Below are 26,969 nucleotides of genomic sequence, written 5' to 3' on the forward strand. Positions count from 1 at the left end.
AGATTTAAAAAGCGCAGGAGCTGCGAGTCAGAGCGGAGATTTTAAAAGATCGCGGCCTAGTTTCGGGAGCCGTTCGGAGGAGGAGGAGCAGTCTCTGTCAGGGAGAGAACCTGAGAACATCTAAGACACTCAGAAGGTAAGTAAGTGATTTTTACTTTTATACCTTTTTCAAATTGTGTGTGTGTGTCGGGGGGAAACTGAAGTGACATCACAGAAAAGCTGTGACCCGAGTGGCTGGTTGGGAATCTACACTAAATTTAAAATATTAAGCATTGGTAACTAATTAAACATAATTACTTAATTATAATTTAGAGGGATATCTAAGCCAGAGATCGGAGAGTACTATATTTAGCTTTCGCATTTATATTAGAAATCTAGTGCTAGGAAACAAATAGTTAACAGTAACTTTTTAAAAAAGTTTCAATATATTTTTTAAAATTTTAAACTTTTAATTTTAATTAATTGATGCAATGTCAGTTAGAGGGGTGCAGTGCTCTGACTGTGAGATGTGGCAGGTCCGGGAGGCTTCCAGCGTCCCGGGTGGCTTCATCTGCAGAAAGTGCACCCAACTGGAGCTCCTCACAGACCGCATGGTTCGGTTGGAGCAGCAATTGGATGCACTTAGGAGCATGCAGGTGGCGGAAAGTGTCATAGATCGCAGTTATATAAATGTGGTCACACCCAAGGTGCAGGCAGAGAAATGGGTGACCACCAGAAAGGGCAGGCAGTCAGTGCAGGAATCCCCTGTGGTTGTCCCCCTCTCGAACAGGTATACCCCTTTGGATACTGTCGGGGGGGATAGCCTATCAGGGGAAAACAGCAGCAGCCAGAGCAGTGGCACCACGGATGGCTCTGATGTTCAGAAGGGAGGGTCAAAGCACAGAAGAGCAATAGTAATAGGGGACTCTATAGTCAGGGGCACAGATAGGCGCTTCTGTGGACGTGAAAGAGACTCCAGGATGGTATGTTGCCTCCCTGGTGCCAGGGTCCAGGATGTCTCCGAATGGGTAGAGGGCATCCTGAAGGGGGAGGGCAAACAGGCAGAGGTCGTTGTACATATTGGTACTAACAACATAGACAGGAAGGTTCATGAGGTCCTGCAGCAAGAGTTCAGGGAGCTAGGCAGAAAGTTAAAAGACAGGACCTCTAGGGTTGTAATCTCGGGATTACTCCCTGTGCCACGTGCCAGTGAGGCTAGAAATAGGAAGATAGAGCAGCTAAACACGTGGCTAAACAGCTGGTGTAGGAGGGAGGGTTTCCATTATCTGGACCACTGGGAGCTCTTCCGGGGCAGGTGTGACCTATATAAGGACGGGTTGCATCTAAACTGGAGAGGCATAAATATCCTGGCCGCGAGGTTTGCTAGTGTCACACGGGAGGGTTTAAACTAGTATGGCAGGGCGGTGGGCACGGGAGCAATAGGTCAGAAGGTGAGAGCATTGAGGGAGAACGAGGGAATAGGGACAGTGGGGCTCTGAGGCAGAGCAGACAGGGAGAAGTTGCTGAACACAGCGGGTCTGGTGGCCTGAAGTACATATGTTTTAATGCAAGAAGTATTACGGGTAAGGCAGATGAACTTAGAGCTTGGATTAGTACTTGGAACTATGATGTTGTTGCCATTACAGAGACCTGGTTGAGGGAAGGGCAGGATTGGCATCTAAACGTTCCAGGATTTAGATGTTTCAGGCGGGATAGAGGGGGATGTAAAAGGGGAGGCGGAGTTGCGCTACTGGTTAGGGAGAATATCACAGCTGTACTGCGGGAGGACACCTCAGAGGGCAGTGAGGCTATATGGGTAGAGATCAGGAATAAGAAGGGTGCAGTCACAATGTTGGGGGTTTACTACAGGCCTCCCAACAGCCAGCGGGAGATAGAGGAGCAGATAGGTAGACAGATTTTGGAAAAGAGTAAAAACAACAGGGTTGTGGTGATGGGAGACTTCAACTTCCCCAATATTGACTGGGACTCACTTAGTGCCAGGGGCTTAGATGGGGCGGAGTTTGTAAGGAGCATCCAGGAGGGCTTCTTAAAACAATATGTAGACAGTCCAACTAGGGAAGGGGCGGTGCTGGACCTGGTATTGGGGAATGAGCCCGGCCAGGTGGTAGATGTTTCAGTAGGGGAGCATTTCGGGAACAGTGACCACAATTCAGTAAGTTTTAAAGTGCGGGTGGACAAGGATAAGAGTGGTCCTAGGATGAGTGTGCTAAATTGGGGGAAGGCTAATTATAACAATATTAGGAGGGAACTGAAGAACATAGATTGGGGGCGGATGTTTGAGGGCAAATCAACATCTGACATGTGGGAGGCTTTCAAGTGTCAGTTGAAAGGAATTCAGGACCGGCATGTTCCTGTGAGGAAGAAGGATAAATACGGCAATTTTCGGGAACCTTGGATAACGAGAGATATTGTAGGCCTCGTCAAAAAGAAAAAGGAGGCATTTGTCAGGGCTAAAAGGCTGGGAACAGACAAAGCCTGCGTGGAACAAAAGGAAAGTAGGAAGGAACTTAAGCAAGGAGTCAGGAGGGCTAGAAGGGGTCACGGAAAGTCATTGGCAAATAGGGTTAAGGAAAATCCCAAGGCTTTTTACACGTACATAAAAAGCAAGAGGGTAGCCAAGGAAAGGGTTGGCCCACTGAAGGATAGGCAAGGGAATCTATGTGTGGAGCCAGAGGAAATGGGCGAGGTACTAAATGAATACTTTGCATCAGTATTCACCAAAGAGAAGAAATTGGTAGATGTTAAGTCTGGAGAAGGGTGTGTAGATAGCCTGGGTCACATTGAGATCCAAAAAGACGAGGTGTTGGGTGTCTTAAAAAATATTAAGGTAGATAAGTCCCCAGGGCCTGATGGGATCTACCCCAGAATACTGAAGGAGGCTGGAGAGGAAATTGCTGAGGCCTTGACAGAAATCTTTGGATCCTCACTGTCTTCAGGGGATGTCCCGGAGGACTGGAGAATAGCCAATGTTGTTCCTCTAGTACAAAAGGTGAAGTCACACGGGATCAGGGGTGAGCTGGCAAGGTGGATACAGAACTGGCTAGGTCATAGAAGGCAGAGAGTAGCAATGGAAGGATGCTTTTCTAATTGGAGGGCTGTGACCAGTGGTGTTCCACAGGGATCAGTGCTGGGACCTTTGCTGTTTGTAGTATATATAAATGATTTGGAGGAAAATGTAACTGGTCTGATTAGTAAGTTTGCAGACGACACAAAGGTTGGTGGAATTGCGGATAGCGATGAGGACTGTCAGAGGATACAGCAGGATTTAGATTGTTTGGAGACTTGGGCGGAGAGATGGCAGATGGAGTTTAATCCAGACAAATGTGAGGTAATGCATTTTGGAAAGTCTAATGCAGGTAGGGAATATACAGTGAATGGTAGAACCCTCAAGAGTATTGAAAGTCAAAGAGATCTAGGAGTACAGGTCCACAGGTCACTGAAAGGGGCAACACAGGTGGAGAAGGTAGTCAAGAAGGCCTACGGCGTTTTCTGGGTCGGCATCCAAGATGGGTCGTGTCAGGACTAAGACGGTCAAGAAAGCCGCCCGAGTGATCATCGAAAAATATTACACCCGCCTCGGCAATGACTTCCACACCAACAAGAGGGTCTGCGAGGAGATTGCCATCATCCCCAGCAAGAAACTTCGCAACAAAATTGCAGGGTATGTGACACACTTAATGAAGCGAATTCAGCGTGGGCCTGTCTGAGGCATCTCCATCAAACTGCAGGAAGAAGAGCGGGAGAGGAGGGATAACTATGTTCCAGAGGTTTCCGCTCTGGATCAGGAGATGATTGAGGTGGACCCAGACACCAAGGAGATGCTGAAGCTGCTGGACTTTGGCAACTTGTCCAATCTGCAGGTCACACAGCCTTCCGTAGGAATGGCCTTCAGGAGTCCAAGAGTCTAAAGTTTATTTGTACTACAATGTTCTATCATTAAAAAAAGACAAAAGTGAAAAGAAGGCATACGGCATGCTTGCCTTCATTGGCCGGGGCATTGAGTATAAGAATTGGCAAGTCATGTTGCAGCTGTATAGAACCTTAGTTAGGCCACACTTGGAGTATAGTGTTCAATTCTGGTCGCCACACTACCAGAAGGATGTGGAGGCTTTAGAGAGGGTGCAGAAGAGATTTACCAGAATGTTGCCTGGTATGGAGGGCATTAGCTATGAGGAGCGGTTGAATAAACTTGGTTTGTTCTCACTGGAACGAAGGAGGTTGAGGGGAGACCTGATAGACGTCTACAAAATTATGAGGGGCATAGACAGAGTGGATAGTCAGAGGCTTTTCCCCAGGGTAGAGGGGTCAATTACTAGGGGGCATAGGTTTAAGGTGAGAGGGGCAAGGTTTAGAGTAGATGTACGAGGCAAGTTTTTTACGCAGAGGGTAGTGGGTGCCTGGAACTCGCTACCGGAGGAGGTGGTGGCAGCAGGGACGATAGTGACATTTAAGGGGCATCTTGACAAATACATGAATAGGATGTGAATAGAGGGATACGGACCCAGGAAGTGTAGAAGATTGTAGTTTAGTCGGGCAGCATGGTCGGCACGGGCTTGGAGGGCCGAAGGGCCTGTTCCTGTGCTGTACATTTTTGTTGTTTGTTCCACACGGGCAGTCACCCGAGGTCGGAATTGAACCTGGGTCCCTGGCGCTGTGAGGCAGCAGTATTAACCCGGGTCGCTGGCACAGTGAGACAGCAGTATTAACCCGTGTCCCTGGCACTGTAGGACAGCATTATTAACCTGAGTCCCTGGCACTGTGAGACAGCAGTGCTGACCCGGGTCCCTGGCGCTGTGAGGCAGCAGTATTAACCCGTGTCCCTGGCACTGTAGGACAGCAGTATTAACCGGAGTCCCTGGCACTGTGAGACAGCAGTGCTGACCCGGGTCCCTGGCGCTGTGAGGCAGCAGTATTAACCCGGGTCCCTGGCAGTGAGACAGCACTGTTAACCAGGGTCCCTGACGCTGTGAGACAGCAGTGTTAACCCAGATACCTGGCACTGTGAGTCAGCAGTGTTAACCCGGGTCCCTGGCACTGTGAGGCAGCAGTGCTAACCTGGGTCCCTGGCACCGTGAGGCAGCAGTGTTAACCCGGGTTCCTGGCACTGTGAGACAGCAGTGCTAACCTGGGTCCCTGGCACTGTGAGGCAGCAGTGTTAACCCAGATCCCTGGCACTGTGAGACAGCAGTATTAACCAGAGTCCCTGGCACTGAGACAGCAGTGCTGACCCGGGTCCCTGGCGCTGTGAGACAGCAGTGTTAACCCGGATCCCTGGCACTGTGAGACAGCAGTGTTAACCCGGGTCCCTGGCACTGCGAGACAGCAGTATTAACCAGTGTCCCTGGCACTGCGAGACAGCAGTATTAACCAGAGTCCCTGGCGCTGTGAGACAGCAGTGTTAACCCGGGTCCCTGGCACTGTGAGACAGCAGTGTTAACCCGGGTCCCTGGCTCTGTGAGACAGCAGTGTTAACCAGGGTCCCTGGCGCTGTGAGACAGCAGTGTTAACCCGGGTCCCTGGCGCTGTGAGGCAGCAGTATTAACCCGTGTCCCTGGCACTGTAGGACAGCAGTATTAACCGGAGTCCCTGGCACTGTGAGACAGCAGTGCTGACCCGGGTCCCTGGCGCTGTGAGGCAGCAGTATTAACCCGGGTCCCTGGCAGTGAGACAGCACTGTTAACCAGGGTCCCTGACGCTGTGAGACAGCAGTGTTAACCCAGATACCTGGCACTGTGAGTCAGCAGTGTTAACCCGGGTCCCTGGCACTGTGAGGCAGCAGTGCTAACCTGGGTCCCTGGCACTGTGAGGCAGCAGTGTTAACCCGGGTTCCTGGCACTGTGAGACAGCAGTGCTAACCTGGGTCCCTGGCACTGTGAGGCAGCAGTGTTAACCCAGATCCCTGGCACTGTGAGACAGCAGTATTAACCAGAGTCCCTGGCACTGAGACAGCAGTGCTGACCCGGGTCCCTGGCGCTGAGACAGCAGTGCTGACCCGGGTCCCTGGCGCTGTGAGACAGCAGTGTTAACCCGGATCCCTGGCACTGCGAGACAGCAGTATTAACCAGTGTCCCTGGCACTGCGAGACAGCAGTATTAACCAGAGTCCCTGGCGCTGTGAGACAGCAGTGTTAACCCGGGTCCCTGGCACTGTGAGACAGCAGTGTTAACCCGGGTCCCTGGCTCTGTGAGACAGCAGTGTTAACCAGGGTCCCTGGCGCTGTGAGACAGCAGTGTTAACCCGGGTCCCTGGCGCTGCGGGCCAGCGGAAAGTGGAGGCTGTCCTGGAGTTTGTACAGAGGGAATCCAGGCACAAAATTCCGTCAAGCTGGAGCCAAGCAGGAATGTCCAAGTCATTTCTTGAGACATTAAAATGCACCCAAAAAAGGCCAGTTCCAGAATTGGATGGAAATACTCTGCCCCTTGCTCCCCATTTGATATTAAAGTTAAATACCTTTCATTCTGATTCTATCTGAATGTCAACTAAAATATGGGGCGGTGAGAAGTGAGAACTCGTTCCAGACCAAAGCACAAATCCCAGAGCCTTGTGACTCACCATCTTCCCAATCATCATCACATAGGGTCCCAGGTACTTGTTGACACCAAAGATGTCGAGGACACGGATATACCAGATAATGATGTCCACACAGTAAATGACACGACCGTAGCTCATATAGGGCTGATTCTGGAGTCGCAGTAACACGCCACAGCTGAAGATAGCAATTGCCACCATATCAGTGACATTCCAATATTCCTGCATCCATACCTTCACCTTCTGCCTCAGTTTACTGGGTTCCGACATGAGGATCTAAATTAAAAATTAAATTAACAAGTTAGAATTTGTTATAATTTAATACAAGCAAATCCATCATCTCCAAATTGGTCGTCTTGTACATTTGCTGGGACCAGGTTAATGTAAAGGAGGAGAGTGTCAATCCCATCAGTACATAGTCAGGTGGGACAGGTTTGTTCATACAAAACATTAGTGCACAATAAATATCCAGACCAAAGGTTTGGCAGAAAGCAGAGTGAATGAAGTCTTCAACGGTCAGTGACCTTCCCCAAGACCTAGTGACCTTTCCCCCCACGCCAGTGACCTCCCCCCATAGCTAGTGACCTTCCCCTATAGCCAGAGATATTCCCTCTCAGTCAATCACATTTCTCCACAGTCAGTGACCTTTCCATACATCAGTGACCTTCCTGATTGGCTTTCCTGTGGTCGGTGACTTTTTTCCATGGTGACCTACCCCTCCCCTTGCATTCTCTCATGTTAAGACTTCCTACACAGGGAGAAACATAGATTTCCTTTTTGGGGACACCCTTCTTAAAGGTCAGGTTTGAAAGGGATAAAACTCTGTGATTTTCTCACCTCCCTGATTTTCTCAACAGCCAACATTAAAATGTACGAGATGAGAATCCATTCTGCCATCGAGGGTAAGCCCTCCATCTTTACCAGGATTACATAGTTGTAGAGCAACAAGTATGCAAGGTATGCTATCTGTGAAAGAATGGACACAAGCACCTTCTATAGGGTTAGAACACTCTCTCAAATATTTATTAAGACATAAGTGTCATGTGAGAGTACCTTTAAGAAATGGGTGTGTATATAAATATCTGTAGTGAGAGTACCTTTAAGAAATGCGTGTTTATTACTGCAGTGATGTCAGACAGTGGGTGGAGCTGGGCTGTCTGTCGGCTTTTTACTTTCGTTTTAGGCTGTTTGCTGCAGGGTGTGTTTTAGTTTCATTTTCAGTGTTGGAGCTGAAGCCAGACCAAGCAGGTGTACTGCTGTTCTCTCTGCCATCAAAAGACTATCTCTTGATCATTTGGTGAATTCAGAATTACAAATGTTCTCAGTAGTAAACCTAATGTGCTTCTGGTAAAAGGTGTTTTAAGTCTTATGGATGTTAAAAGGAAAGCTTAAAGGATTGCTTCATGTTGTATTCTCTGGGCGGTTGTATTTGAAATAATGGTTGCTAAGATGTACACTGTCTGTTTTAAAAAGGTGAACTTGAGTTCATAGAATAAACATTATTTTGCTTTAAAAAATACTTTTCCGTTTCTGCTGTATCACACCTGTAGACTGGGCCGTGTGCTCCCTATACCACAATCTATTAAAAGTTGTGGGGCAGGTGAACTCCATGATACATCTTGGGGTTCTTTCCACTCTGGTCCATAACATAAGAGAGATCTATAATTTACAAGCCTACAATGCAAAAACAGCATAGTGGGATTAATTGGTAACTCTTTCAAAATGCCATCAGTAGAATGGACTCTTTCTCTACTGGTAAATTCTATTCAACAATCTGTATGTGTAGAGAGTGTACAAGGCAGAATTTCTTTTTTTTTCCTCTAAATTTAGAGTATTCAATTCATTTTTTCCAATTAAGGGACAATTTACCATGGCCAATCCACCTAGCCTGCACACCTTTGGGTTGTGGGGGCGAAACCCACGCAAACATGGATAGAGCAGGGACAGGAATGTTTGTTGCAGGTGCCGGGGTTTAGATATTTCAGTAAGCTCAGGGAAGGTGGTAAAAGAGGGGGAGGGGTGACATTGTTAGTCAAGGACAGTGTAACGTTGGCAGAAAGGGGCAGCACGGTAGCATTGTGGTTAGCACAATTGCTTTACAGCTCCAGGGTCCCAGGTTCGATTCCGGCTTGGGTCACTGTCTGTGTGGAGTCTGCACATCCTCCCCGTGTGTGCGTGGGTTTCCTCCGGGTGCTCCAGTTTCCTCCCACAGTCCAAAGATGTGCAGGTTAGGTGGATTGGCCATGATAAATTGCCCTTAGTGTCCAAAAAATTGTCCTCAGTGTTGGGTGGGGTTGCTGGGTTGTGGGGCTAGGGTGGAGGTGTTGACCTTGGGTAGGGTGCTCTTTCCAAGAGCCGGTGCAGACTCGATGGGCCGAATGGCCTCCTTCTGCACTGTAAATTCTATGGTAAATTCTATGCAAGGACGTTTGATGAGGACTCGTCTACTGAGGTAGTATGGGCTGAGGTTAGAAACAGGAAAGGAGAGGTCTCCCTGTTAGGGGTTTTCTATTGGCCTCCGAAAAGTTCCAGAGATGTAGAGGAAAGGATTGCAAAGATGATTCTGGATAGGAGCGAAAGCAACAGGGTACTTGTTATGGGGGGACTTTAACTTTCCAAATATTGACTGGAAACACTATAGTTCGAGTACTTTAGATGGGTCCATTTTTGTCCAATGTGTGCAGGAGGGTTTCCTGACACAGTATGTAGATAGGCCAACGAGAAGCAAGGCCATATTGAATTTGGTACTGGGTAATGAACCAGGACAGGTGTTAGATTTGGAGGTAGGTGAACACTTTGGTGATAGTGACCACAATTCGATCACGTTTACTTTAGTGATGGAAAGGGATAGGTATATACCGCAGGGCAAGAGTTATATCTGGGGGAAAGGCAATTATGATGCGATGAGGCAAGACTTAGGATGCATCGGATGGAGAGGAAAACTGCAGGGGTGGGCACAATGGAAATGTGGAGCTTGTCCAAGGAACAGCTACTGCGTGTCCTTGATAAGTATGTACCTGTCAGGCAGGGAGGAAGTGATCAAGAAAGAGAACCGTGGTTTACTAAAGCAGTCAAAACACTTGTCAAGAGGAAGAAGGAGGCTTATGTAAAGATGAGACGTGAAGGTTCAGTTAGGGCGCTTGAGAGTTACAAGTTAGCTAGGAAGGACCTAAAGAGAGAGCTAAGAAGAGCCAGGAGGGGACATGAGAAGTCTTTGGCAGGTAGGATCAAGGATAACCCTAAAGCTTTCTATAGATATGTCAAGAATAAAAGAATGATGAGGGTAAGAGTAGGGCCAATCAAGGACAGTAGTGGGAAGTTGTGCTTGGAGTCCGAGGAGATAGGAGAGGTGCTAAATGAATATTTTTCGTCAGTATTCACACAGGAAAAAGACAATGTTGTCGAGGAGAATACTGAGATTCAGGCTACAAGACTAGAAGGGCTTGAGGTTCATAAGGAGGAGGTGTTAACAATTCTGGAAAGTGTGAAAATAGATAAGTCCCGTGGGCCAGATGGGATTTATCCTAGGATTCTCTGGGAAGCTAGGGAGGAGATTGCTGAGCCTTTCGGTTTGGTCTTTAAGTCATCTTTGTCAACAAGAATAGTGCCAGTAGACTGGAGGATCGCAAATGTTGTCCCCTTGTTCAAGAAGGGGAGTAGAGACAACCCCGGTAACTATAGACCAGTGAGCCTTACTTCTGTTGTGTGCAAAATCTTGGAAAGGTTTATAAGAGATAGGGTGCATAATCATCTGGAAAGGAATAATTTGATTAGAGATAGTAAACACGGTTTCGTGAAGGGTAGGTCGTGCCTCACAACCTTATTGAGTTCTTTGAGAAGGTGACCAAACAGGTGGATGAGGGTAAAGCAGTTGATGTGGTGTATATGGATTTCAGTAAAGCGTTTGATAAGGTTCCCCACGGTAGGCTACTGCAGAAAATACGGAAGCATGGGATTCAGGGAGATTTGGCAGTTTGGATCAGAAATTGGCTAGCTGGAAGAAGACAAAGGGTGGTGGTTGATGGGAAATGTTCAGACTGGAGTCCAGTTACTAGTGGTGTACCACAAGGATCTGTTTTGGGGCCACTGCTGTTTGTCATTTTTATAAATGACTTGGAGGAGGGCGTAGAAGGATGGGTGAGTAAATTTGCAGATGACACTAAAGTCGGTGGAGTTGTGGACAGTGCGGAAGGAAGTTACAGAGGGACATAGATAAGCTGCAGCACTGGGCTGAGAGGTGGCAAATGGAGTTTAATGCAGAAAAGTGTGAGGTGATTCATTTTGGAAGGAATAACAGGAAGACACAGTACTGGGCTAATGATAAGATTCTTGGCAGTGTGGATCTCGGAGATCGCGGTGTCCATGTACATAGATCCCTGAAAGTTGCCACCCAGGTTGAGAGGGTTGTTAAGAAGGCGTACGGTGTGATAGCTTTTATTAGTAGAGGGATTGAGTTTCGGAGCCATGAGGTCATGTTGCAGCTGTACAAAACTCTGGTGCGGCCGCATTTGGAGTATTGCGTGCAATTCTGGTCGCCGCATTATAGGAAGGATGTGGAAGCATTGGAACGGGTGCAGAGGAGATTTACCAGAATGTTGCCTGGTATGGAGGGAAGATCTTATGAGGAAAGGCTGAGGGACTTGAGGCTGTTTTTGTTAGAGAGAAGAAGGTTAAGAGGTGACTTAATTGAGGCATACAAGATGATCAGAGGAGTAGATAGGGTGGACAGTGAGAGCCTTTTTCCTCAGATGGTGATGTCTAGCACGAGGGGACATAGCTTTAAATTGAGGGGAGATAGATATAGGACAGATGTCAGAGGTAGGTTCTTTACTCAGAGAGTAGTCAGGGCGTGGAATGCCCTGCCTGCAACACTAAGGGCATTCAAATGGCCATTGGATAGACGTATGGACGATAAGGGAATAGTGTAGATGGGCTTTAGAGTGGTTTCACAGGTCGGCGCAACATCGAGGGCCGAAGGGCCTGTACTGCTCTGTAATGTTCTGTGTTTTAACACAGGGAGAATGTGCAAACTCTACACGGACAGTGACCCAGAGTCGGGATCAAACCTGGGACCTCAGCGCCGTGAGGCAGCAGTGCTAATCCACTGCACCACCGTGCTGCCCACAATGCAGAATTTCTAAGGATCATTGTTCAAAATATAAAATGATTGAGAGACGTGTTCACTAGGGTCAAACCAGCCCATCCCTTTTCGATAGGTTAACATTTTCACTTCACCTACATCCTCAATCCCTCTCACCAGGTCACTAAATCTTACAGTTTAGGAATCCGTTTGGCCCACTGTGCCCATGTAGTTCTTCACAAGAGTTACCAATCAGTCCCACTCCCTGATCTTTCCTGAAATGTTTTCCTTTTCAAGTAGTTATCAAATTTCCTATTGAAACATATCCCCCAGATCCTTCAATTCCATCACACTCTACCATGGTAATGGTGGAACTTTACAGGGCTGGAGAATGCAGCGAGCTGTTCAAAGGTTCATTGGCTTAAGTGCGACTGGAAATTTCGACCTTTGGGAGGAGCCATAACATTCCACCCAGCAAGTATTTTATTTCTCTTCCTCGAGGCATAATTACCAACCTTTCACTCCCAGATAATGAACATCCATGTCAACAGTGGAACTTACAGTGTGGAACCAGAATTTAACAATCGGTGCATTGTAAAACTCATAAATCTTTCTTCCAATTGGAATACTTCTGTGATTTTCCATCCCATCTTCTTCATCACCTTTCCTGGAAACAGCTTCGTTGTTCGCATCCTTGAAATAAAGGGAACAGCGTTTTACACAGAACAGCCTTATGTCCGATTCAGTATAATAGGGTCAGTACTGAATAATGTTGGGGCAGCACGGTGGCGCAGTGGGTTAGCACTGCTGCCTCAGGTCCCAGGTTCGATCCCGGCTCTGGGTCACTGTCCGTGTGGAGTTTGCACATTCTCCCCGTGTCTGCGTGGGTTTCACCCCCACAACCCAAAGTGCAGGGTAGGTGGATTGGCCATGCTAAACTACCCCTTAATTGGAACAAAATTTAAATTATAAAAAAAAAAAAAAAAAAAGTACTGGATAATGCGTCTCTGGTCAGTTTAGCTCACTCCCATTTGTATCTCTCTGTCTCTCTCCATGTTGAAGGGATTTTGGCCAGCTGGCTGTCGACTTGTTGGACCAATCATTATTGGTCACTTGGCTGGTATTCTGTATTTTTCTGGTTTTGTTCTTTAATGTTAACTTTCATGGATTGTCCCCTCCTCCCAGGTTTTCTCCCCCAGTCCGTTATCTACCCACCCCCACCCCTGGCCCACTTACATTGTCTTCTTCTTTCTCTTTGCCCTGCTCATTGTCCCCAGATGCTTCATACGACAAATCATCACTGCCTTTAAAATCCATGAAGAGAATGGCTGGAGGGAATATGATTCCCAGTATAATCTGACAGAAGAGCAAAGCAATGTGTTAGTAAAGTTGATTCAGGATGAAAATATAAATCACAGGAATGCTCTGCTACATTTCGGTTTCAGACGGAAGTTGTTAGATCTGAATTAAAATACTAGAGACCATGGAAACACTTATACTGTGATAATATCTAACATTGCTGTTTAATTATATTTTCAATGTTAACAATCTCGATAGATTCATGTACATAAGGCACTATATAAATGCAAGTTCTTTCTGTTTAACACTTTTCACATTGTCAAGATGTCTTAATTATGCAGTTTACAGCGAATGAAGTGTTTCTGAAGAGAGATCGTTAGGAGTAATGGAGGGAACACAGTAACTAATTTGAGCACAGCAAAACCCCACAAAACATCAACAACAATTTGCGTTTTTATAGTGACTTCTGAGAAGATTGTTAAAGGTGTTTCATTGTGTTACAAGATAGCAGAATTAGATTTTTTAAAGATAAATTGGTTTGAATTTGTAGTTTGTGATGTAAGCGGTATCCAGAAAACTGCACCTTCAGACCAGGGTTTTTACACATGTGAAGCCGACCCATCCACATGTCAGTCAACAGCATCTGGCTGCAGGTATGTGCGATGAAGTCTCGGTGTTTCGCTGTTACTGCCAGCTTCAGGCAGGTCGAGTCACTCCAGTTCTTCAGCTCATACGTCAGGAGCTTCATGGCCACCTGTTCGTCATGTTTGTATGATTGGTCCAGCAAGTCAACAGCCAGCTGGCCAAAATCCCTTCAACATGGAGAGAGAGAGAGAGAGAGAGATACAAATGGGAGAGAGGAAAGGGAAGAGAGGCTAACACAGAGACACAACTGAGCTGGTCACAGCTTCTAAGAAAACTTCAGGCCATTGGTCCTGTATTGAGATTCCTGGATCCGACACGAGGAATGATTAATCTTGTGGCACAAAGAGAATGGCGGAGTAATTCGAGAGGTGAAAGAGTCGTGTGTCAGACCTGCCCATCCGCTGAACCGTGCGCCGCAGGTTTGTGAACTTGCCGTGTCAGCTGAATAGGGGCTGGTTTAGCACAGTGGGCTATACAGCTGGCTTGTAATGCAGAACCAGGCCAGCAGCGTGGGTTCAATTCCCGTACCGGCCTCCCCAAACAGGTGCTGGAATGTGGCGACTAGGGGCTTTTCACAGTAACTTCATTGAAGCCTACTTGTGACAATAAGCGATTATTATTATGTGTGGGGAACAGCTAGAGACTGATACCCATCACACATTGGGCCAACCTCAGACCCACATTACTATGTAAGGCCAAGCCTGTGAGACTGGCCTGAGTCCAATATCACCAAGTGCGGAGCCAACCCAAGAATATTATCACCACACTTGTATGCTGCAAAAAGCAGCTTCCTGTTGGAGAAGAAAAGGAGCCAGCATTTTAAAAAAAGAGAGAGATGGGACAAGCCATTCTAGATTTGGCGATGTGTAATGAGGCAGACTTGATTAGGGAACTAAAGATGAAGGAACCCTTAGGGAGCAGTGACCACAATATGATAGAATTTATCCTGCAGTTTGAGAGGGAGAAGCTGCAATCAGATCTAACGGTATTACAATTAAATAAGGGTAACGACAAAGGCATGAGGGAGGAGCTGGCCAGAGTTGATTGGAGAAGGAGCCTAGCCGGGAAGACAGTGGAACAGCAATGACAGGAGTTTTTGGGGGTTATTAGGGAGGCACAACAGAAATTCATCCCCAGGAGGAGGAAACATGCTAAGGGGAGGACACGGCATCCATGGCTGACGAGGAATGTCAAGGACAGCATAAAAGCTAAAGAAAAACATACAAAGTGGCGCGATTAGTGGGAAGTCAGAGGACTGGGAAGCCTTTAAAAGCGAGCAGAGGACAAGTAAAAAAGCAATAAGTGGAGGGGGGGTTGAAATATGAGTGCAAGCTAACTAGTAATATAAAAGAAGATAGCAAGAGTGTTTTTCAATATATAAAAGGTAAGAGAGACATGAATGGACATTAGACCACTGGAAAATGTGGCTGGAGAAGTAATAATAGGAAACAAAGAAATGACAGAGGAACTGATTAGTTACTTTGCATCGGTCTTCATGGTGGAAGACACCAGTGGGATGCCAGAGCTCCAGGAGAACCAGGGGGCAGAGGCGAGTGCAGTGACCATTACTAAGGAGAAGGTTCTGGAGAAACTGAAAGGTCTGATGGTGGATAAATCACCTGGACCGGATGGACTACACCCCAGGGTCCTAAAAGAGATAGCTGAGGAGATTGTGGAGGCATTGGTGATGATCTTTCAGGAATCACTGAAGGCAGGGAGGGTCTCAGAGGACTGGAAAGTGGCTAATGTTTAAGAAGGGAGGAGGCAGAAGACAGGAAATTATAGGCCCGTTAGTCTGACTTCAGTTATTGGTAAGATTTTAGAATCTGTTATTAAGGATGAGATCGCGGAGTACTTGGAAGTGCATGGCAAAATAGGACTGAGTCAGCACAGCTTCATCAAGGGGAGGTCGTGCCTGACAAATCTGTTAGTGTTCTTTGAGGAGGTAACAAGGACGTTAGACAAAGGGGAACCAGTGGCAGTGATCTATTTGGATTTCCAGAAGGCCTTTGACAAGGTGCCAGACAGTTGCCTGCTAAATAAGATAAGAGCCCATGGTGTTAGGGGCAAGGTACTGGTATGGATAGAAGATTAGCTGACTGGCAGAAGGCAGAGATTGAGGGGTCCTTTTCAGGATGGCAGCCGGTGACTAGTGGTGTTCTGCAGGATTCAGCGTTGGAACCACAGCTATTCACGATATACATTAATCAGGAAGAAGTAACGGAGGTCATTGTTGCTAAGTTTGAAAAATGATACAAAGATATATAGAGGGACTGGTAGTATTGAGGAAGCAAGGGGGCTGCAGAAGGACTTGGACAGGCTAGGAGAGTGGGAAATGAAGTGGCAAATGAAATACAATGTGGAAACGTGTGAGGTTATGCACTTTGGTGGGAAGAATAGAAACAGAGACTATTTTCTAAATGGGAAAAAGCTTCAGAAATCAGAAACATAAAGGGACTTAGGACTCCTAGTTCAAGATTATCTTCAGGTTAACATCCAATTTCAAGTGGTAGTGAGGAAGGCAAATGCAAAGTTCGCATTCATGTCGAGAGGGCTAGAATACAAGACCAGGGATGTACTTCTGAGGCTGTAAAAGGCTCTGGTCAGACCCCATTTGGAGCATTGAGCAGTTTTGGGCCCCGTATCTAAGGAAGGATGTGCTGGCCTTGGAAAGGGTCCAGAGTAGATTCACAAGAATGATCCCTGGAATGAAGAACTTGTCGTATGAGGAACGGTTGAGGACTCTGGGTCTCTACTCGTTGAAGTTTAGAAGGATGAGAGGGGAATCTTACTGAAAGTTACAGGATACTGCGAGGCCTGGATAGAGTGGATGTGGAGAGGATGTTTCCACTTGTAGGAGAAACTAGAAACCAGAAGACACAGCCTCAGACCTTTAAAACAGAGATGTGGAGGAATTGAGAGGGTGGTGAATCTGTGGAACTCTTTGCTGCAGAAGGCTGTGGAGGCCAAATCACTGAGTGTCTTTAAGACCAAGATAGATAGGTTCTTGATCAATAAGGGGATCAGGGGTTATGGGAGAAGGCAGGAGAATGGGGATGAGAAAAATATCAGCCATGATTGAATGGCGGAGCAGACTCGATGGGCGGAGTGGCCTAATTGTGCTCTTATGGCGTTATGGCAACAACAAGCAGAAGGGTGACTGACTTTGAGTTGTTGTCCAGGTCCTGTGAGATGTCATCCACAAGCTCACTGCCAGAACATTCGTTGGACATGGCTTTGTAAAGCTTGCAGGCGACCAAGGCCTTGGCCAGCGCCTCCTCTCCGTGCTGCCAGAAGAATAACGCCATTCTCTGCCGCTTCATCAGCACTGCCCACACCAACAGCTCATGGAAGGGGAAGGTGAAACGACCGATGGCTGGGTCATCCTCATCAATGTCAATCTCTTCTTCCTTCTTTTTCTTCTTCTTCTTCTTCCTCTTGGATTTTGAGGGCGGATCATCGTCCTGGAACAGGCCACAAGCAGAGTGAGCAGTATGTGCAGAACATCTCTTCACACTGATACATTTAATAATTATTAGTGTCACAAGCAGACTTGCATTAACCCTGCAATGAAGTTACTGTGAAAAGCCCTTTATCATTTACCAGGAGTTCAAATGACACCAGGCTGCAGTCAGGGCAGAAATTAGGGCTCAACAGGCACCAGGACTGCCAAAAACATGGCTCATCGCAAAGGATCTATGCATTTCTTTAATCTGAAAAGTTAATTTTTGCACACTGAGCACTTTGGAAGCAAATAAAAGTGACACTAGGCAAGGGAGCAGATTCAGCATCGATCGAGCAGGTATGGTGTGAATTTAAAAATCCCTGGAATCCAGCACTGGTTTTAGGCTCAGTAACACGATGAGTAAGGAGAGTCACAGGATGGACAGGACCAGATGTCAGTCTGATCCCATGTAGAGAAACAGGAACATCCGAGACAACCATTCCCAGGAAGGGAGATTATTATACTGAGAGTGGGTAACCGAGGCACTGAGGAAAAGTTAAAGAAGTGGGGGCTGGTATAGATTGTCCTAAACCACATGGAAAAACAATATTGGGAATACAAAGCAAGAAGTTTAATTTCAGGAGGTTTTGCCCTGGATGTTGTTCCTCCCTCTGCCCCATAGGGGGCGCAGTGTAAGCACGATGCTATTGCAGCACAGATTGCCCATGTGTCATGGCCCATAACACGATAACTGTCCTGTTACACAATGTTACCTTATTCAAAAGGAATCAAATTCCAAATGTCATCAACAACATTGCACAAGAATACTTCAAACATTGCTCACCTCCATTCCCAGAAGTTTAAGAGCTTTTGGCTGTGGAAAGAGAAAATGAAATAGAATAAAGATGGAGGATAGAGATCGAGTCATCTTTGATAGAGCACTGATCGGTGAATGACGAATATCTATACACAGGATCTTTTCACTGCATCAGAAACCACCCAAAGTGCTTCATAGACAAAGTTAGTTTGTGCAGTGACTGTGGGATGAAGTCAGCAGCCATTTCATATTCGGTGTCATCACCGATAAACGAGCCTCAGGAAGAGTTGAGGAGTCTCAATAGTGATCAGTATATCGGACACTGAGGGATATGGAGCGGGATTCTCCCAGCCCGTGACAGTGTCCACGCCGTCGTAAACGCCGTTGTGTTTTACGACGGTGTGAACGGGCCGCTGCCAGGAGTAATTCTGGCCCCTACAGGGGGCCAGCACGGCGCTCCAGCTGCCGATCCCGGCGCGAACTGGGCACCATGGGATCCGTGCATGCACAGTGGCACCGGCGCCAACGCGCGCATGCGAGGTGGCCTCCTTCAACACGCCAGCCCCGACGCAACATGGTGCAGGAGTACAGGGGCCGGCGCGTAGGAAAAGAGGCCGGGGAACAGAGAGGCCGGCCCGCCGATCGGTGGGCCCCGATCGCGGGCCAGGCCACATCGGAGCACCCCCCCCCCCCCGGGGTCGGAGCCCCCTCCCCCCCACAGGCCGCCACCCGACCCTTGCATGCAGAGTTCCCGCCAGCTGCGAGCAGGTGTGGACGGTGCCGACGGGACTCAGTTTTAACTGTGGCCGCTCGTCCCATCCCGGGCCAGGAATCGGCGGACCGGCCACGAAGAGCGGCCCGCAACCGGCGGCGCGCCAAACACGCCGTGCCAATGGCCCGCGTGCCGGCGTCGGGGCGGCGTGGCCCAGTCGCAGGGATTCTCTGGCCCGGCCCTGTGCTGAGAGAATCCCGCCCATGGTATCTGACACAGTGGTTAGCACGACTGCCTCACAGTACCAGGGACCCGGGTTCAATTCCGGCCTTGGGTGACTGTGTGGAGTTTGCGTGTTCGCCCCTGCGTGGATTTCCTCCGGGTGCTCCGGTTTCCTCCCACAGTCCAATGATGTGCAGGTTAGGTGGATTGGCCAAGTTAGATTGCCCCTTAGTGACCAGAGATGTGCCGGTTAGGTGGGCTACGGGGATGGGGCAGGGAAGTGGGCCTAGGTAGGGCCCTGTTTCATAGGTTGGTGCAGACTTGATGGGCCAAATGGTTTCCTTCTGTAGGGGTTGTATAGAGGGGAATGGGAGTGTAATGAGTGTTACTGGATTACCAATGCAGGGATGTATTGCCCCCTCCCAGGCAAGAAGTGTGAAACTGGGGCCTTGCCATCTTCCCACCTCTGCCCTGATTAAGTCTTCTTAAAGGCATCTTGCCACTGCTGGTATTCAACCCTGTTGTGTTTGTTGGTGGGTGGGGCAGGTTCGGGGAGGGGGGAGGGGGGAGGGGGGGGGGGGGCGCTGATGGCCACCCCATGTCCTTTCCACCAATTCCCCTAATCTCCCCTAGCCAATAAACAACCCCCATGACCCCTATTATTCCCTCACTCAGCTGTGACCCAGCCCCCCCGCTGGTCCAGGGCCTCTGGTAGGTGGGTTGCTGACAGCTACCACAGCAATGCGGAGTGCTGGCCTCTGATTGGCCATCAGCTCTCGGGGTGGGGGGGGGGGGGGTGGCCCTGGGGGTGGTGGCAACATAAATGCCTGATTGTCAGTGAATACCAACAGGCCCTTCCCAAAGGTAGAGGCCATGAACACAAGGCTCTCGCCAGCTCTGCAGCCAGGGGTGGAGAAAGAGTCCCAGCACCTTAAACTCCGCCCAGTCAGCTCTTGACGCTAGAGTTTTGGAATTTGAATTGTGTGTGTAAAATCTGGGAATAGAATTGTCTCAGCAAAAGTGACAAGGAAGCTTTTGGATTGTCATAGAAATCCAACTGGTTTTCTAATGTCCTTTAGAGAAGAAACAGTCAGAGTGTAAGGCCAGAATTTTCCAGCCCTCCTGTTGGAGTATTTTTCCCGCTGCTGAGGTGGCTTGTCATTGGCTGCTGGCAAAATCCTTTGGTCCCGTCGAAGTCGATGGAATTTGAATGGTTTTCCCATCCCACCACTGGGTACTTGTGGAAAGGGGGTCCACGTCAGCGGGAACTGCAGATCCTGCCACATGAAGGGCCGGAATTCCCGTCCTTTATGTAACACCTAGTTCACACCTGGGAGGTTGGATTGCCCTCTGTGGTGACCAGCTACCTAGTTAAGTCAAACCTCCAGTAGGTGGGACACCTTCAGGTTAGGGCAAAGAATGCTGGACTTACTAGAGACACTCACACCCCATTGGCTAACTGAACACAGCCAGAGGATGGGTCCCAGTTATCGTCTCTTTAACAAGTCAGAGTGTGGCTGGATGCTGGACCCACTGTGAACCATTTACAGAGGACGCACTCCAGCAAGTCCAGATTGAGGGATGGGGAGTGGAGAGGGTAGCTCACCAGGATCACGTCCTTCCAATTGGCTCTTGCCCTGGCCAAAAGGTGAAGCACGAGATTCTTTGTTAAAAAGCTTGGAACAGTTTTCATTCCAATTCTGTATGAAGTGATCGGCTTTACTCAAAGGTCAGACTTACCCGCTTTGGCCCAAATAAGTTATTGTAGAGTGTGCGGAATGTTTTCCTTGTGTAAGCGCAACGATAGGCTCCTCCCATCAGGTACTCTATGACCAGCCCAATGTCGATCAAACTGATGTGGTAATCAGGGGGCAGGTTCCCCTGGAACACAGACAACAGAAATGGGTCAACACGTATTACCCCCAAAAGCAGAACCCGAAACCAACAGGACAGCTTCCAGATACAAATCAAAGAGAGAGGGGCAAAGGCACTACGAGTCTCGGTTCATTGTTGACTAACCAGAGGCTGGGATCACCCAGGATTGAACCTCCCATTCTGTGGGCATCGGACCCAGTCCTGATGGGCCTCAGGTTCAGTCCCACTCTCCCCCTGCCCCACCTACAGTAACTCTCGTCATCATTGCAGTAAATGTTCTGCTACCTGGCACTTTACAAACCAGATTTCTCTACCATCTGAAATTCCTGGGGCTGGATTCTCTGATTTGAGACCTGTGTCGGGAGGATCTGTGGCATTTTTCGTGGGGAAAATCGGCGAGACCCCAGCACCGTTCCTCCGACGGGTGAGGGGCTAGCAGCTGCACCGTGTAAAATGCACGGTCTTCCTGATACAAACAGCTGGAGAATTGCCGGGTCCGTGCATGCGCACCTGCGATGACCTGCAGCGATCGTGCTGTATAACACGGCGCCGGCTGCACGTGCCCCCTGCCCCCCAACCTACCACAGTGCCCCCTGCCCCCCAACCTACCACAGTGCCCCCTGCCCCCCAACCTACCACAGTGCCCCCTGCCCCCCAACCTACCACAGTGCCCCCTGCCCCCCAACCTACCACAGTGCCCCCTGCCCCCCAACCTACCACAGTGCCCCCTGCCCCCCAACCTACCACAGTGCCCCCTGCCCCCCAACCTACCACAGTGCCCCCTGCCCCCCAACCTACCACAGTGCCCCCTGCCCCCCAACCTACCACAGTGCCCCCCCCCCAACCTACCACAGTGCCCCCTGCCCCCCAACCTACCACAGTGCCCCCTGCCCCCCAACCTACCACAGTGCCCCCTGCCCCCCAACCTACCACAGTGCCCCCTGCCCCCCCCATTCCGGGATCGAACCCGAGTCCTCGGTGCCGTGAGGCAGCAGTGATAACCACTGCGCCACCGTGCCACCTTACATTAACAATCTTACTGAGTCTCTCAGATAAACAAAACTAAATTCCCAGCAGGCATCTTAAAGAGCTATCAGAACACAAGGTCAAACACAGACACTGAGATTCATCGGGTGGGTTGCCAACCCTCCAGTATGGGATTGGCCAAAGCTCTGCACAATACTGGATAAAAATAATTTGAACATTAAACAATATTTTTTTTGTATTTCCTTTCTTACCAGATATAAAAATATAAAAAATGGGTGAAAAGTGGCCTTTTGACTCAGAATCAAGGATCATCCAGTTGGGTGATGAGTGTTTTTGCTTTCTGATTGGTGTCGGAAGACTGCGTCACGGGGATCAATGTGCTGGAGTGGGGGGGTACAGCCGGGTAAATAATCCTCCATGGCGACACGTAATCACGCTGGCAACCCTCGTAACCAGACACTCACCTTTCACCTCGGCACTCCACCAATCACAACACAGAGGTCTCTGCAAATGATGCTGGGAAATGACCCAAAAAATAAATTCCTTTTCCACACAATTTCCCCCTATCCCGAGAGAACGTTATTCCGAACGGTACCACATTCCTTACAGCTGCTCTTACCTTTTTCACATCTCTGACCAGATAGTGCAACGTGTTGGGCGGGCCCAGCCTCTGGAACAAAATCAAAGTCATTACTCACTCGGCTTCAATGTCCCCCACCTGCCTCTGTCCACAGACACCAGGCTTCCCGACATTAATTTCTACCAGCTGACCCAAACTGCACACACGCACACCAACACACACACTCGCCAAAACACACACACACACACACACACACTCGCCAACACACACACACACACACACTCGCCCACTCGCCCACACACACACGCCAACACACACACGCCAACACACACACGCCACACACGCCAACACACACATGCCAACACACACACGCCAACACACACACACACGCCAAAACACACGCTAAAACAAACCTACACCAAGACATACAAGTGAATGCAGAAACTCCCTTGCTGCAGGTGTCGCTGGACTATGATCAGGATTGGCATCTGCTCTGATTTCCTTTCCCAAATCAAAGAGCCCAAAGCTAATTGGAGACAGGCCTGAGATTGGGGTTGGATGCAGGGACTTTACGGGTCTGTCACACATTGGCCCCAGGGGGTGCCCCCACAGTGGCCTGGCCCGTGATCGGGGCCCACCGATCCACGGGCGGGCCTGTGCCGTGGGGGCACTCTTTTCCTTCCGCCTTGGCCACGGTCTCCACCATGGCGGAGGTGGAAGAGACTCCCTCCACAGCGCATGCGCGGGGATGCCGTGAGCGGCCGCTAACGCTCCCGTGCATGCGCCGCCCGGAGATGTCATTTCCGCGCCAGCTGGCGGGGCACTTCCGCCAGCTGGCGGGGCGGAAATCAGTCCGGCGCGGGCCTAGCCCCTCAAGGTTAGGACTCGGCCGGTCAAGGGGCGGAGGATTCCGCACCTTTGGGGCGGCGCGATGCCTGGACTGGTTTGCGCCGTTTTGGGCGCCGGTCGGCGGACATCGCGCCGATACTGGAGAATTTCGCCCCTGATCTCTGATTTGGCAACCCTTCTTTTCAGACCACACGTGAAGGCAGTTTTCTGTGGGATAATTTTTTTAAAAGAGAGTAATAATATTTTAAAGCAGAGCAGTCTGAAGACAAGAGGCTGAAACAACCCAGTTGAAGCAGCTATTTGAAGACATTCAGCCAGAGTCTGAAGGTGTTCTAACCAGAGCCAGAATATAGTTTTGTAAAGCAAGTATTAGTCGATGCCCTGCTTATTTTTAAGCAAGATTGAGAGCTGTATGTTTAATTTCTTGTTTAATAAGAAATTGAGTAGTAGTGTTAAGGGGTAATTGTAAGTTTTTTTGGGGGGTGTGAAGGTAAAAGATTAATATTGTATTCATAATAAAGTTTTGTTTTAGAAATACCAAAGCCCTATTTTTACATGCGATCATTCCTGGAGTGAATCATTCTTTCCGCAGTCTTACTAAAATATTGGGGTTTCGATCCACTATCCTCGCCGTTATTGGGGTCTGGTCTGGGACGGTAATAGATGTGATGTACAAAGACTCACCGTGTTGTAAAGCTCCTCCAACCGAGGGATGGTTAAGAAGTTGTGAATGTTTACTCCATTCTCAATCAACAGCTTCACAAAGTCGACCCTGTCCAGAACCAGTGCATCTATCATGGCTTGTTCCAGTGAGTTCACCTGTGGCAGCAGCACAGTCCCGTTAATACACCGGTAAAACCATCACAGAGTCAGCAATGAGGCAGCAAAGACGCAACGCCAGGATTCTCACCCAGTTCAGCAGCTCCAGCTTCCGAGGGTCAGTTTCCTCTTTCACTTCATCCTTCCCTCTTCTTTTCCCTTTTCCCTTTGATTTCGTCATCCGCTGTTTTACAGATTTTTTCGATCCCTGAGTAGTACATTCAGAGCTGCTGCCCGTTGGCTGCAAAACAGAAGCAGGCAGTCACGTTGACACTGGAGGGATTAATGGAGGTAATTTACACGGCAAAGCTCCTGAACGAACACTTCATTCAGCTCACTGAGGTGTTTGGACAATTCTAATTTTAAGATGTCACCTGTGCCTCAGTGGGTAACACTCCCATTGTACAATCAGAAGGTCGTACTCCAGGAACTTAGCCCCCCCAAGGGAAATCACCCCCCTCCATCAACCCCCCTTCATGGGAAATCACACCCAACCGAAGATAGAACCTGGTGATAGCGGGCTGTGGCTAAATTCCTTCTATTCTACTGAAACATAGATCATAGAATTTACAATGCAGAAGAAGGCCATTCGGCCCATCGAGTCTGCACCAGCCCTTGGAAACATAAGCCCACACCTCCACCCTATCTCCGTAACCCAGTAATCCCACCTAACTTTTTTGGGGGGACACTAAGGGAAATTTATCATGGCCAATCCATCTAACCTGCACATTTTTGGACTATGGGAGGAAACCGGCGCTCCCGGAGGAAACCCACGCAGAAACGGGGAGAACGTGCAGACTCCGCACAGTCACCCAATGCCAGAATTTAACTGAACCCGGGCAGGGTAGCACAGTGGTGTAGTGGTTAGCACTGCTTACTCACGGCGGCGAGGTCCCAGGTTCGATCCCGGCTCTGGGTCACTGTCCGTGTGGAGTTTGCACATTCTCCCCGTGTTTGTGTGGGTTTCGCCCCCACAACCCAAAAGATGTGCAGGGTAGGTGGATTGGCCACACTAAATTGCCCCTTAATTGGAAAAAATCAATTGGGTACTCTAAACTTTAAAAAAAAAGAATTAAACCCGGGTCCCTGGAGCTGTGAAGCAACAGTGCTAACCACTGTGTCACCGTGCCACCCCTTTAATCAGATAGCTTTGTGAATGCGATGTCACTGTTGTCTGTAAATGTCACTAAAGCTCCAAATCTGCAACATCTCAAAAGGCCAAAGGATTTTCTCGCAGTTTTACCGGCCAGTGGTTTCCGAAGACAAAGATCTGATTGCGGGCGATATCCACCCTGTTCCAGGCCATTGCCAAGCTCAGCTGGTCTGGGGCCGAGGCATTTGTACCTGGAAAAGGAAAAAGTAATGGCATAAATTATACAGGAAGTTCCAGATTGTGGGGACGGCAAGAGGGGTAATCTGCCAACAGTTCAGAAATCACAAGTTTGTCCAAAATGTAAGACAATTATGAGGTTTATGAGATTATGATGTTTTGGGACTGTCTTTAAATTTAGGGGGTCATGTGATCTGTTCTGAAGTTTGCCGAACAACAGGTCTGGGTGAAGTAGCTCTTAAAGGTTGATGGGAAACCCAGATTGCTGGGGGAAAGGTGCATATGGAGACAATGGCAGCAGCATCTGTGCTTATAGTAGTTAGGTTGCCAGTCTTCAAAGTCCCAGGAAGCTGTGGAGAATGTCAGGTTATAAACAGTTGGTGCTGAAAACCGTCTATTTAGCTCCAAAATAAAAGAGAGTTGGGCTCTAAATGATAGCTAATCAACATTTCTACCTGGATACAAGACCCATGTAATTAATGTTGCCAGAGAGATAGGCTTTGGGAAACTAGGAGCAGGAGTTGGCCATTCTGCCCTCCGAGCCTGCTCTGCCATTCAATATTATAGAAGGGAGAGTTTCCAAGATATCCCTGAAACTCACAGACACTGCTAATCTGCCAGGATCTGGGAGAAACAGCAGTTAGAGTTTGAAAGGTTCATCCTACAGGAACACAGATCGGAGCTTGCACTGAATGGAAAAGACCAAATTCTTGAGGCATTAAATTAGACTGGAGGATTCACCTAGCTTTAGTCAAAAGGAGGGGAAACTTTCATTGTGAAGGACAGTTCTGAGGTTAAAAAGTGGAAAGGAAAAGAATGCACGTAAACCCTCAGAAACTAATAATCACTTGGGGCGGTGTCTAGAAAAAATTAATGTCCACTTAAAGGACACTGTATAATATACCCGTGAAGTGTTTCTATTTTTGGTTGTGTTAAAAGTAAAAGGGAGAGTTTGGTTCTATAGTTCAAAGTATAAACTCTACAAAAGCAGTGATTTGAAGCCACAGTGCTTCAAAATTGTTATTACAGTGCAAGTCTTAAAACATGAAATCTTGTCAAGTCACCCTTTCAGCAATTAACCGGAAGTTCACATTTTTTAAAAAAAGGTTAATGGTCTCCATGGCGATCGTACCAACTGCTGTTTAACTAATCCCACTTTCTAAACCACGGTAAATATTTGCCATGCACCCACACTCGCCAAATGCTCCCAGTGCACCAAACCCAAGTTCTTGAGGGAGGGTATCTAATTTCGGAGAGAATAAATCAAGAGGAAACTAGAAGTAACTTCACAAAGCACAGGCAGGAGGTGGAAGAGAGTCGAGGCAGCCCTTTTGGGGAGTTACTTCCCTGTAATAAGCATTTCACTTGGGAGATTCTGATGAATGATATTTTAGTGCATTGAGGGATTCAATGGGAGGATTGAAGAATAGAAACATAGGTACAGGAAAGCACGAGACAGTTTACCTTTCAGCAGTGCCGTTAAGATGGCAAGATCGATGTCTTGCTGTCCTTCTGAACCCATTCGAAAAACTGTGATCTATGGGAGAGAAAACAAGCCCAAGGCCTGACCATCGTCATCACAACTGGAGGGACGCAATAATGAGTTCACATAAACCTAATGGGCCATTAATCGATCACCAATAACAGGAACGGGTGATATATTTTCATCTACCCGTAAGGATACAAAGCCAATAGACATCTTCCTCGCACAAAGCTTCCCCAGGCACCAGCCTCCCTAAAGTCAGCCATCTGCCTAGACAGTAACAGCCGGCTGTTTGACC

The 26,969-nt window shown here is 48.3% G+C and overlaps 1 protein-coding gene and 1 pseudogene across 1 annotated transcript in view; one reads left to right on the forward strand and one right to left on the reverse strand.

Moving 5' to 3' along the window:
- Positions 1–26,969, reverse strand: part of LOC140404303 (transient receptor potential cation channel subfamily M member 1-like) — an 81,391-nt gene that overhangs the window by 29,565 nt on the left and 24,857 nt on the right. Inside the window, exons 7-19 of the mRNA XM_072492638.1 lie at positions 26,653–26,725; positions 25,102–25,202; positions 23,950–24,099; positions 23,724–23,858; positions 22,230–22,280; positions 20,489–20,629; positions 17,842–17,871; positions 16,718–17,016; positions 13,491–13,719; positions 12,845–12,964; positions 12,170–12,301; positions 7,366–7,494; positions 6,553–6,804 (exon numbers count right to left, since the gene is read on the reverse strand). Coding sequence (XP_072348739.1) covers positions 6,553–6,804; positions 7,366–7,494; positions 12,170–12,301; positions 12,845–12,964; positions 13,491–13,719; positions 16,718–17,016; positions 17,842–17,871; positions 20,489–20,629; positions 22,230–22,280; positions 23,724–23,858; positions 23,950–24,099; positions 25,102–25,202; positions 26,653–26,725 — 1,842 coding nt within the window. The remainder of the gene's footprint in view (positions 1–6,552; positions 6,805–7,365; positions 7,495–12,169; positions 12,302–12,844; positions 12,965–13,490; positions 13,720–16,717; positions 17,017–17,841; positions 17,872–20,488; positions 20,630–22,229; positions 22,281–23,723; positions 23,859–23,949; positions 24,100–25,101; positions 25,203–26,652; positions 26,726–26,969) is intronic.
- On the forward strand, positions 3,467–3,962 carry LOC140404302 (small ribosomal subunit protein eS17-like; annotated as a pseudogene).

The sequence above is a fragment of the Scyliorhinus torazame genome, chromosome 30 (assembly GCF_047496885.1).
Source record: "Scyliorhinus torazame isolate Kashiwa2021f chromosome 30, sScyTor2.1, whole genome shotgun sequence".
NCBI lineage: Eukaryota > Metazoa > Chordata > Chondrichthyes > Carcharhiniformes > Scyliorhinidae > Scyliorhinus > Scyliorhinus torazame.